Genomic DNA, 12,846 nt, shown 5'->3' on the forward strand with positions numbered 1-12,846 from the left:
CTTTGAAGGACAACAGGACCTCATTTATTCTCATTAAAATCTTGTGTAGTCCACCACGTGTCAGCAGGTTGGAGGAAAAATGACAATCGCCATAGCTTTAGTGGTGGTCACATTGCCGTAGAAACTGGTACATCTGTGCCCTTATCCATAGGGTACTGAATGGCTTGCTGCTTCAGATGCTTTCTGATATGATTTTTATTTTTAAACTAATGACTCCTTATGGCAGCGACATATAAGTGCCATACAGTACCTAATAAGATTGTGGTTTATTAGTGCTGTGTTAGTGTTTAATATGTGGGGGGTTTTTTGCACCGTAGATGGTAGTTTAAAGAAATGAATTTGGGAAAGGTATCTAGTAAGTTTTTAAACAACATGTTTTTTTCTGCCTGTTCTCATTGGCAATAGTCTTTTCTCAGAGATTAAAAACTTTAAAGTGATTAACTAACTAGACTGTCCTTAAAGTATTCAGTAACAATACACATTTTAGAGAGAATTGTCAATCAGTCAGATCTATACTTGCTGGTTGCTTCCCCACCCCGAGTTTTTCTGTCTTAGCGCATGCAGCAGTGTTGGGATTTACGTTCACTGCAAGTATAACAGGTGCAGCACTGCTACAAGGAAGGTAACCCACATTGGCAGTACGCAGTCAACTCCCTACATAGGCACTCACACGGCCATCACGTACTGCTGGATCTGCCACCAAATGGCCATATATGCTGAAAAACACCTCACAGGCTTCATGAAATTGCTTAGCTTTAACTTAATTTGTTTACCTTTAGGTGTGCCTTCTTCCTTCTCCTCAGTGGAAAACATGGTGTTGTTTAATAGTCCATCCTTGGGTCCTGATGCCCCTAAGATAGAGGATTTGAAATGGCATTCTGCGTTCTTCAGGAAACAAATGGGCACGTCTCTAACCCGCTCTTTGAAAAAATCGCACAAGAGTGGCAGAGTAAGAAATAGCTCTGGGAACGACAGCAAAACCCTGCTGAGGCAGTCCAGCCAAAGGGAAGGTGGTGCAACTCCAGGTAGCTTTATAAATTTTGACAAGACCTTTGCAGAGGCACGCGTTGTATCAGCACAGCAGAAAAATGGCATAGTTATACCAGACCACAGGAAAAGAAGAGACAATCGTCCACAGTGTGAGGTAATCAAGGCAGAACTGAAGGAAAAGACTTCTAAACACAACCACAAACCGCTGAGACCCACAGAACTCTCTCAGAGGCAATCAGAAAATAAGAGGGCTGTGAACCACTCCAGTGGTAGGTCAGCACCTGGCACACGGAGGGATATAGTGCCTAAATGCAACGGAGGTCTCGTCAAAATAAACTCTAATCAGACGGTAGTTAAAGTGCCTACGACGCCCACAAGCCCAGTGAAAAACTGGGGCGGATTCCGAATTCCAAAGAAGGGGGAGAGACAGCAGCAGGGCGAGAGCCCCGAGGAGACCTGCCGCCAGAACTCCAGCTACCCCTACCTGGGCGTGGGCAGGGTTTCACCGAAGGACAGGGCGAAAAGCAAGCTAAAGCCCGACAGCGAGAATGATGGGTACATCCCTGATGCCGAAATGAGCGACTCGGAAACTGAAGTGGCTGAAAAAAAGTGCAGACACCAGAGGCTCAGTCCCAACAGCACGATCAACAGGAGGACAGACATTATTAGGCAGAGCATCCTGGCATCCTGACTGCACAGAGGGACATAGTGTCAGCACCGAGGTCAGTAGAGTCACTGCCTACAAGCCGACTCCACACACGTACTGGTGTGAGAGGAGAGAGGTCTTAGACATGGCTACAGACTGACAAATTGAACCTGTTTATTCCTGAGCTGTATAAACATGTTTACATGCACTTAAAAGGTATGTTTTTTTTTTTTTGCCCCCCCCCCCAACCCAATCTGTGAGAAATATGACCCTTCTTTATTAGTAACTTTCCTGAGGAAGCAGAGAAATGACATCACTACTAAAACAGGATTTGTGATGAACACTAAAATAACTCTCTAAAAACTTTAAAGGGGCTAGGGTGGGTAGGGGGAGGTAGGCTGCATTCATCCCTGTTTAAGTAAACAGCACTGATGTGGTGGTGGTGGTGGTGTTCCCTTCCCTGCCTTCCAAAAAAAGCACAAGCTGTTAAATTAACTAGAGTGTACTAAATCAAAGGTGGTTATTTAACCATACTGCACTGCTAAACCCCCGTACAAATGGTCACTTTCCTTGGTGGTAGGTCTTTGTCCTCTGTTTGCAGAATGCTTTTTGTTGCATTCAATTTGAGCGTATATGGCAGCTCAAAACCCCTCCATAAACTCCAGAGTTTACATGTAAATACATCTACGAGATGGCCAGATATAAACATGATTTTATACTGGAGAAAAAGGAAGGGACAGGTCAGGGCTGCCGCTGCCTTACAGCGCAGCAGCTTGAAAAGACTCGGGCTGAGCATGGAGAGAGCTCCTGACCAGCTTAGCTTTGAGAAGAGAGCAAGCTTATGGGTTACTGCACCCTGTGGAATCAGCATTTAGTCACCTGCCTCCTGGAATACAATGACAATTCAAGGAAAAAAAAAAAAAAATTCTAAGGCACTAGTCAGTAGGATTTCCCAAAGCCCACCACATATGCACTAATGGTATGTATTGGGAAAGCCAGGCTTATGACACTAAAGGATTACTTTAAAATAGACATAAATATATATTTTTAAAGAGGAATAAAATGGAAAGGCAATAAATTGTGATTAGCTCTTCACATTCAAATGAAGAAAAATTATTTCATTCAGTTCCGGACTAGATTTGAAGAAAGAAGGAACTCACATTCTGATTGCATACTTTTTTTTTTAATAATTGCAAATGGCAATAACTAGTAAGCTATCAGCAATAATATTAACAGTTCGTTAGGATACTGTTTTGTGCTGGGTAGAGTGCACACATAACAGTGGATTGTTAGGAGCCTGTACGTTTTTGGAATTCTGCATAGATTTCAGTCAGGTATATACTAGTTAAAAGAAAGTTTAAGCAGTAATGAGTTAGTTACAAAAATACAGGCCTAAAGAAGAACCCCTCCCTTGTCTACTCCTAGCCTACTGTTATTGTAGTCAGTTATTTTTTAATGTTTGTTAGACCCTTGCCTCTTGAGCAGGGAAAATTTTAAAATACAGTAGAACTCTGCCATAACTGAGTCTTCCAGAGGATTCAATCAGAAAGAGGCTTATTAACACCCTGTCTTGCTATGCAAGTTACCACTTACTTACTTAATTGACTATTTCGACAGAAAGCATCCCTGTCACTCACGTTTTAAAACCTGGAAGTCTTAACCTTTTGATACCTTTTGGGATGATGGTGAGGAGGGGAAATTTTTAGTGTACTTTTAAAATACCACTTCTACGCCCAAGAAATGAGATTAACCTCATGACTTGGCCAGATTAAAGTCTAACACGGCACTGGTGAATCTGAAGTTGTGGAGTCATTCTTGGGATGCGTTAAAATAAGAGTACTTACTTGATCAGAAAGCAACAAGACAGGCAAAAGGTAAATGCAAGTAGTTCTATTCAACATACATATAGCAACGTTTTTCTAGACAAGCATTGTTAGTTTCTGTAAGAAGCTTGTGACATATAGGGACTTGTTTGTCAAGCCATAGATGGAATAACCTAAATTTTGATTCTGAGTAAACATTTAACCTCACACCAGTTTGAAAGAGGTACCCGATTAATTTGCACTATTATGAATGCTAGCATTGTGCAGAATTAATGCCTTATCTGTTTTGCTCCCCAACGTTTAGGTTAATAAGCTTTCTAATGTTTCAAGTTATGCTGAACCAAAACCAAAAAAAAAAAGGCGCTTTCCCCCTATCCCCGTAATACAAAAAGCTGTAAGATGACTGCAGTATGACCAGCTCTATAGGTTAGTTTTGTCTCCCATGCTTAGTGTTCAGCAGAAGAGGTGTCTAAGTACAGCAGTGACGATACAAATCCACCCCCTGTATTTTATTGGGATAGAACCATTTGCTGAATTTCTGTTCTTAAGCATTACCTTTTCTTGTGCAGACTGACCAAGAAATCTTTTGATTATGATTGGTGTATTATGTCAAACCGTAGGCTAGTTAAAACTTTTGTAAAGTTGCCTGGAATGCCATTTGTTAGGTTATAAACTCACACGAATCTAAATGAAGGGTTATACGTGTTGTGTATAAATCTTAATTTCAGAAATTTGAAAAAAAAAATTGTCATTACATTTGTAAAACCTTGTACAGAAGATTTTTCACTATGTGCCTAGCTTTGGTGTCCATTCAGCTAAAATTAATTAAAAAGGTGCATGAAGAGAAACAGATAGAAATAAAAAGTATATGTAGAGATGACTATTTTATATTACATGGCCCAATCCTGTATTTATTTTCCCCCTTTTTTGAAGTATTTATAAAGACCTAGTTGAAGACAGCTGTATTTTTTGTTAAAATATTCAGTAGAATTGTGCCTTTTTGTCTGTATGTGAATAAATGCTGTACATTTTTGCAATATGTTTGTAGTAGTGTTTTAGAATCTGCAGTAATTATTCTGTTTGGGCTTTTTTGCATAAACACTTACTGCAATGATTTGAACAACTTTAATAGTTAAAATAAGCATTAATTTGGATCATTATCAAAAATGCATACTAGGGTGGCAAAAAAAAAATTATTTGCATGGATTAGCATGAGGTCTCATTACTGACAGCTGTGCCTATCCAGTCAGCAAAAAAATTGTACACTGACTTTTTTTCTTGACATCCTCAAAGAGGTGTTGCTTACCTCAAACAATTTAAATTCTTGGACATGTATTGTTCTTCTGAAGTCCAAAATCTTCATACGCATTCCCCTGGAGAAGCAAATGAGGCTTCTTAGCCGTAGCTGTTCAAGGTAAGCAGGCTGAGTGTACATCCATGCTATGAATTACCTATATTCAGGCAACACTGGCAGAGAGGCGTTTGCTGCTATAAGAGGACCTGTAGGACACAGGCTCCTCCAAGCAGGTGAGGGGGCACAACCTGTCCCTCCTCCTTGGTTCCTCTTAACCCATGGTGCTGAAACATGGACTCAGCAGAGCAAGAAAAAGACAAAGTGGCCAATGTATATACATTTTGAAAAACAGCTACCAGGAAGTAACTTTTCTCTGTCAAATCTGTATGTACTTACATGCGTGTGCATTCGTGGTGTAGGCAACTGAGAGTGCCGCCCCCTCACAGAACAGTGCAAAAGGAGGAGGACTAAAGGATGGCCCTCAGCTGAGGTACTACTACATCAAGCGCTTCAAAGCTGGACTAAAAGCCTGAAAGGGGTTCTTGAAGCTGCCTTACAGGTGGTGCTTATGGCTGCATTTGTGAAAGGTACTGCACTGCTGGGGTTACACAAAGAAGACTCGCTCAGAGCTGAGGGCAGCCTGCTAGCCACTTCAACCGGCTATGCCGGAGCTGGTTGTAGGCAGTGACAGCTCTTTTGAGAAACAGTCCAAGGTATGCAAAGTGACCTGTACCAGAAGGAATAGGGGTTAAGGGAAGACCCAGACTGAAACTTGTACATATTCAGTCTCTCTCTCTCACCTGTTGACTGGAAGAAACTAGCATGTAGAAACTACTTTCCTAAAGAAACGGAGACAACAACAAAGGTTTTACTCACTGGGGAGCATGACTGTCCCACTAGAGAATCTTAAAACGTTTAACGCTAGTGTTTTAGGATGGTAAAGGACGGCAGGGAAAACAAGAACTGCTCAGTGAAGAGTGACAAGGTTCAATAACCAAAGATGATGATCAAAAAGCCCGGTGTTCAATTCCATTAACCTAGTGTCACAAGAAGAACCAGCAAACCTTAAATCCTGATTGCATCAGCCAAGTACCTTTCCTCGGAGAGTCCACCTTGTGAGGAACAAGCCAGGAACCCGCTCTGGTAGTCAAACTGAAATGAAAGGAGGGGGAGTTAGCTGAACTTGACCACATTCCCTTTTGTGGCTAGTTGTATTTGTTCAAATTTTTTAGCTCCTCTGAGGACTAGGCAGATAGGTGAAAGGCTGAGGAGTATCTGCCAGGACTGCTCCACGGCCCCCATAACTTATGCTCGTAAGTGCTTGGGTCATCATCTCAATTCATACTCTGGCAAATATCCAATCTTAAACAAAAGCTACACCAACAGCTGAAAATGAACGTACCTATCATTAAAAAGTAAGCAAGCGTCTGCTGTGCCTCTAGAAGCAAAGGAACAGACACACAAATCCCGCTGCTCAAAAACAGACAACCCACACCTACCAGCCAGGTTTAGCTTCACAGCTAGGGCATCTCTCCAAGGAGCAGTAGTGAATGGTAGTAGTCTGTCATCAACGCAGTTACACACTATGCAAATGAAAATAAAGTGCTTGGTACTTGCCTCCCTCTATGTACGAAAACACACGCACGCACACACACACACGTTGATTAAAAATCTCACTGCACCAGATGTTCGGAGCTTCAGGACAATTTATCCATGTTTCTTTGAAAAATCTTTGCATAAAGTCCTTAAGCAGAATGTTCTCTGTTAGAAATTAAAATGGATATCTCAAACTGGGAAAGCACTAGAGAAAAGGTACTTGAGACTATAGGAAACAGTAACTTTCCTTAAGCAGAGATTTTCCTTGAGGTTGCTTCCATCTTGCAGACTCTTCTTTGCCAGACTAGCAAGCTTTTCAGGAGAGGCACAAACTTTGTTACTTCCATGTGGTGATCAAACTAGTTCTGTCCTCAGAGATGCAAATATGATGCTGATCCACTGAGACACACCTATGGGCTTTTGATTGATAGTCCCAAACCGCACTTTCCAAGCAGCACCGGGTAAGCGTTATCCATCCAATGAATTAGAAGTTACAAACACAAATTATACCCTTCACTTTTAAGAGAAAGGACAAGAAATTACATTACTTTAGCTGAAAATGGGACCACTTCAAAATTCGAGCAAACAGAGTTCAGTCCTGGTCGTAGAATAATATAGTTGGAGTTTCTCATCTGCTAAAGACAAACTTGTCCCCCAGAGGATCCCCACATTCTGGAAACTGCAGAATTCAAGCATACTGTTTCAGAATGCATAAAAGCTGCAGATTTTTCTGGATGTGACTTTACTGACTTTGTGCAAATTGAAGTACTAGGTATCTCAAGTTCACAGACACAAATAAACCAAAGAGAGCAGATAAACACAAAAGCAAGGAACAAATGTAAAATAATAATTAGGAAGAAAAAGCACAACTGAGAAAGGATTAAGGTCCTTAGAATCTAGCTGTATGAATAACCATAGCAACACTTTTATTTATTAACTGTTTTCCAGGGGCATCAGAACAATCTGAACTGAAGCCTTACAAATGGAACACAATGGAAGCATTTCCCAGTTATCACACCGCCTATAAAAACAGCAATGATTTGACGTTTGTGGCATAATTAGTATCTTCTTATAACTCATAAACAATTTCAGCACACCTTACATAAAGTATCTTCAAAACGTTCAGCAGTTATTGAAGTAGAAAGAAAAAGGTAAAAATCATACGTGAGCAAAGATGTTTACTAATTCAAATATACCGCTATCTAGTCCCTGTGCACAATTTTGTCATGGTTGGAGGTGGTGATTTTCACCAAAAAGACCAATATACCACAGCACTGTATCATATTGTTGAATTTGCTACATTGAAGGTCTTCAATTACATCATCTTTGCAGTTGTCTTCCTGTCTTTACTATGCATAGAGTAGCTTCCTCCACCCCCTTCCTTACCTGAATAAAATACATAGAAAATGGTTCTGCAAATTTTACAAGTCTTGCTAGCCGTTGGACTTCTTCGATTCTCCAGTATGGAGTTTCTCCAGCAATCTTCTCAACTCCAACATGGTGTGAATGAACAATACATATATTTAAATATTTTCCACATCTTTCAGGGAAGCAACTTTTTTCTTGTGTGCGGTTATCACACTGAGCTGTAATTAAAAACAAGCAGATAGTTTCCCTTTCTTATAAAAACTGTTTTAAGACCTGAGCGTTAGTAGAACATCAATACAGAAAATGTCATGGAAGAGTTGGAACAAGCTTAGACAAGTGAGAATTCACGGTAAACAAAAGAATTTACAACAGAGTCTATAGGTGCTTATTGTTTTTATCCCATTTCAGATCCCAAAGAATTCCAAATGATGGAAAAAAGGCTCTCAGGAGTATACTTAAAGACATTAACATAGAAAATGCACACATTTTAAAACTGCAAAAATGATCCTTTATTTTGAATGATTCTTCACTGAAGTACTGTTATTTAATATTAAGCTAAGATTTCTAGTCATGAACCTAAACACTGGTAATTTTAACATTTTTTTCATACCAAAATATTTCTTTCATAACAAAATACCGCATAAGCTACAGCACACCATAAAGCATCACTGGAAAGTGATCATTTTTGGCTTAGAGGGCAAAAAGCAACAGTTTGCTCCTACAGTCACCTATCTGACAGTGGGCTGAAAATTAATGAGCGCCCTACTTAGGCCTTAAGTTTCATGTTCCCAGGCACCTATGCCTGCTTAAGGAGCTCTCTCCTGCCCTGTCTCTGGCCACTTGTTCTTCAGAAAGGCTGAGTTAACAGCTTGTGGGAATGCACGGTGACATCACACATCAATGTGATGAAGTACGTTAAAAGAACCTTGCATTTGAAAGAGAGAGAGAGAGAGAGAGAGAGAGATGGAAAAGCAGAGTATTAAATTTTACCCTACACCAACAAATGTATCTGGTTTGTATTGAAGCCCTAGAAACAGCTTTGTGGCAATCTTTACACAAGACCAAAGCTTTGCATCTGAGGGAAAGGAATATGGGACCAACCCCTTAAGCACGCACTTTTGAAGCAACCAACCGCTCCTTTCTGGTAATTTTAAATGTTAACGTTGTTGCAGCAGGTTACCTTCCAGAGGTAGTTATCTTCCAGAGGCAGCCTTCCCCCAGTAAAACTTAAGTGCGCTGGCAGAAACTCAGCAGAATAAGGATAGCTCTGCATATCATCTTAGTTGCAGTATTTCGCTGGTACATGCAAATATACAAGAGGTTGTTCCCTCTGCATTTGAAAAAATCAGTGCTGCTGCTTCTCACAGATGTCTTTCTCAAGATGCTATCACATCCAGGTCCTAATCCTGTTGAATAGCCTTCAAGATCTGTCCTATGTCAACTTTGGCAGCAATTGTGCCTATTACTAAATATTTGTATGCAGTAATAATTTACGGAGATGCCACCTGAGCTTCCAGGTTTGCATTTTCTGCTAATTTCTAGCTTTGCCGCAAAGCTTAAAACAAGTAAAGAGGTTAATTACCCTAGACGAACCGCAGCTGTAATTGATGCAGATCCTAATGAAGACATTTATATATTATATATATATACACACACACACACCACATGGATGACTAGCATCTTTCAAATATGTTTTCAAGGGAAAACAGAAACAACTGAATGTCAGTTCCCTCAGTTAAGAGCAGGGAAGGCAGAAAGGATGATGCCATCCATAGTAGCTACATCTCTCAGAAGCGCACAAACTGTAAGGTGAGGAGTAAGCATCGTTCATTCTTTGACAGAGTTCTACTTTCACGTTGCAGGTTGTAGTATCTTCTTTAGGATGAAATGAGCAGGAAAGCAGCTGCATCAGTCAGCAAAAGCTGGAGTAATGCTTTACCAAACCTGCCACTAAATCTAGCAGCCAAGTCAAATACATAATGTTTCACAAACATGAGCAGATTGCTCCCTAGTCAACTTGCTTTTGCAAGCTGATTCCAGCAGTTTGAGCTTCAATGACAAGTGCAGGAGCTCTATCTGCCCACTGGAGGAATGCTGCGAGTAACTCACCTTTGCCTTTGAGGATATTCAGCTCAGCAAGACGCTAAGCCCCTCGAGCAGTTGTGGGAAGAATTTGGAATGAATTTTGCCAATGTGTGTGACATATGTAATCAAGCATGCAGGCACGAGGGAAGTTCAGTAAGCTCTAAGACAGGGATGGTAAAGTCCTTCTACCCTGCATTGGACTTAAGATTTACAAGTAAACTGGATAATGAGAATACACAATTAAGTCAAGTCAGAAAGCAGCCCTGAACCTACAAATTAAGAATACAGTGAAGAGTTACCATCCTGAATCTGAGGAGGCAAATACAGACATACAGACTTTTGAGACCTAGGAGAGTATGAAGACTTCCTTTCTTTAGGATCAGAAGAGCAGACGTTCTTGTACCAGTACTCCTGAAGACCCCTTTTTCCAGCCTTTAGCAGAAGTATTGACAGTAGGGCTTGGGGGGCTGCTGGGGGAAGGAGAGAGAGGTTGACAGAAAAGTTTCTGAGTCACTACAGAGAAGCCATGCCGGCCGGACAGTAGTCTGTCAGCAGTAGTCGCTGCCAAGCCTGAAGACGGAAAGGCAGTTCTAAAGAGTGGCAATAAGATCTGGACAACCAAATAGCTTCTACATGTCCTGTCAAATCTGCTTTGCTACGTTTCAGAGGGAGATTGATGAGTAACAGATAATTTCTGATGTTTTCAGCAAGACCTCTTCCTATAGGCGTACTGAGGCCGTGAATTTATTCCCTTGGAAGCTGATGTGACCATACTCCTTTAGGCAAGAAAGCGTCTCAGAAATATTGGAGCTAATAGATCCATAGGACAAAGGAAATTAAAAAAAAAAAAAAATCAGCCTTTCAGAGCAAATCTTCACCAGCTGGACAGACCTTGTACTGACAGAAAGCATCTACAGCCAGAAAAGATAGCTTACGTTACAATAGCTTGGCAGCTATGTCCACTTACTCATTGCTGTTAGGAAGAAAAAAAAAAAAAGCCATTTGCCCTTTTTAGACAATTTGGACTGACTGAACTTTTACTTTCTGCAACTCATGTGGGAACACCCACATTAAAAAGCTGTAATTTGCAAACAGTGTTTCCTAAATTATCATATAAAATTAGGAGGTAGAAGGATTGCCTTTTCTTTATAGGAGACCAACCTGAGTAACAAATTTGCTTGTCAAATAAGTGAACCCAGTGTAGAAACCCTCCATGGGATTGGCTTCAAGATGTACAGCTTGGACAGCATGGGAAGAGGAATGCTAGATGGGAAAAAAGGCCCTTCTGTCCAGCAGAGACAACACGGCATTTGTGCCATACATAGCCGAGTGTTTAAGGCAACTACAGCCTGAAGTTTCTTTCTTTCCCCTTGGAAGACGAGCAAAACTTTCCTCCCCAAAATGCTCTTATGTCAAGACAATATTGAAGGGTACTGGTCAAAGTTAGAATTTTGAGTTATAAGAGGACTGGAAAAAAAGTCTACAACAATTCAGCCCATTAAGTAATCACACAGGCGCATAGAAAGTCTTAGGCACATACAAGGCTCTAATGGGCGCAGCTTGTCTGAAGTTTTCAGGGTCACTGAAACATGCACTAGGCACATTTACCCTTGCAGGGAGATAAAAACATCTTCCCTTCCTTTGCCCCCTCCCCATGCCCGGAAGAAAACCAAGTATCTCCTATTCTGACTGTCTGCACAATTTTCACTACTTTTCATATATCACAGGACTTATGGTACATAATTGATGGTAACTACAGTAGGGCGTGCTTCACCAGCAATCTTGGGGGACAGAGCCACTGGAGCCTGCTAATGAAAACGCAGGCGTGCAGACAAGAAATTAACAACAGAGGGAGTTCACATGACATGACGAAGGGTGCTCAAGGTTGCCATTTGATGAACACCGCAAGGTCCACACTACTGATTCTATCCTCACCCACTGCACACATCTCCCCACCCTGTGTGTGCAGCCGCGCAATGAACTAGATGAGGGAGCTTAATTTGCCTGAGAAAAAACCAAAACCAAATAGAATTCCCACAAAACAGCTATGCTACCTAACAATTTTTATAGAGACCGTTCTCTAGCCATCAACTAAAAACATGCTTTATGTTTTAATCTGATAGAGGCTCCCCAGGAGATAGATGTAGGCATTAGCACGTTTGTGCTTTATCACATGAAGCCATCACCCACGATAGCTAAAGTAAGTTGCAACAAGCTTAAAAAAAGCCTGATTTATACGTAAACAGGAGCTGTAGCTCTTTAACTTTATAGCCCTGAATTTAATTTGACATGAAAAGGAACCCCCCCCCCACACACACACCCACCTTTGTTAACTTTCTATCATTGTTGAATATGGAAATGATCATACACCTTCATTCACACAGTTTGAACCACACAAGTTTAATTCACATCCAGTTTGTTTCCCTAAACAGATCTACGTCACTTAAGCATCCTGTCAGAGGAAGACTTCGTATTTAATTGAATATTCATCAGTTTTGTGATGACCCATTCAAAACATAAGCTTGCCATTCAAATTATGTTAGTAATACTGCACATAAACGATCACCTCTGCCTTGGGGAAAATCTTTTTGTTTTGTTTTTATGCAATATTCAAAGGGTTTTTTGTATGCCTGTGAAAATAACATGTTTTTTGTTAAAGCTCTGTACCTTTTGAGATGCTGTAGCTGCCCTCTGCTCTGCCTGGCTTAGTCGTCTTTGAAGCCTACTGATGTATTCTCGATATTCCATCATTAATTTTTCATCCTGAATAAATGAAATACCTCATTACAAATGTGAAGCTCTCTTTATCAGCTCCATACATTCTGTAGTGAGAAAGCTTACAGCAACAGGAACTTATGAATTTAGTTGTTTACCTCCTACAAAAAGAAAAGACTGAAGACACACTGCTGACACATAATAGAGCATTTCCAGATCAAACATACAAACCGGAGTTGATAAGATTACACCACTTTTCCCATCACAGTACTCTTCAGAGGAAGTTTTATTTATTTCACCATCTTTAAGGCAGATGCATAAAAGCTGAC

At 40.7% G+C, this 12,846-nt stretch overlaps 2 protein-coding genes across 20 annotated transcripts in view; one reads left to right on the forward strand and one right to left on the reverse strand.

Moving 5' to 3' along the window:
- JADE1 (jade family PHD finger 1) overlaps positions 1-4,746 on the forward strand; it is a 62,243-nt gene extending 57,497 nt beyond the window's left edge. For 12 of the 13 annotated variants that reach the window (XM_068942059.1, XM_068942057.1, XM_068942064.1 and 9 more), the window contains one exon: positions 780-4,745. In XM_068942059.1, the coding sequence (XP_068798160.1) occupies positions 780-1,681 (902 nt within the window). In that variant the 3' untranslated portion in view covers positions 1,682-4,745. Of the gene's footprint in view, positions 1-779 lie in introns of all 13 variants that reach the window. The other variant, XM_068942054.1, reaches the window with a different exon arrangement.
- The window catches only part of SCLT1 (sodium channel and clathrin linker 1), a 54,271-nt gene continuing 42,141 nt past the window's right edge, over positions 717-12,846 (reverse strand). For 2 of the 7 annotated variants that reach the window (XM_068942066.1, XM_009689320.2), the window contains 2 exons: positions 12,470-12,565; positions 6,351-7,935 (listed from right to left, as the gene is read on the reverse strand). In XM_068942066.1, coding sequence (XP_068798167.1) covers positions 7,873-7,935; positions 12,470-12,565 — 159 coding nt within the window. In that variant the 3' untranslated portion in view covers positions 6,351-7,872. The other 5 variants (XR_011140930.1, XR_011140932.1, XR_011140931.1 and 2 more) reach the window with 5 other exon arrangements.

Source organism: Struthio camelus, chromosome 4 (genome assembly GCF_040807025.1).
Source record: "Struthio camelus isolate bStrCam1 chromosome 4, bStrCam1.hap1, whole genome shotgun sequence".
NCBI lineage: Eukaryota > Metazoa > Chordata > Aves > Struthioniformes > Struthionidae > Struthio > Struthio camelus.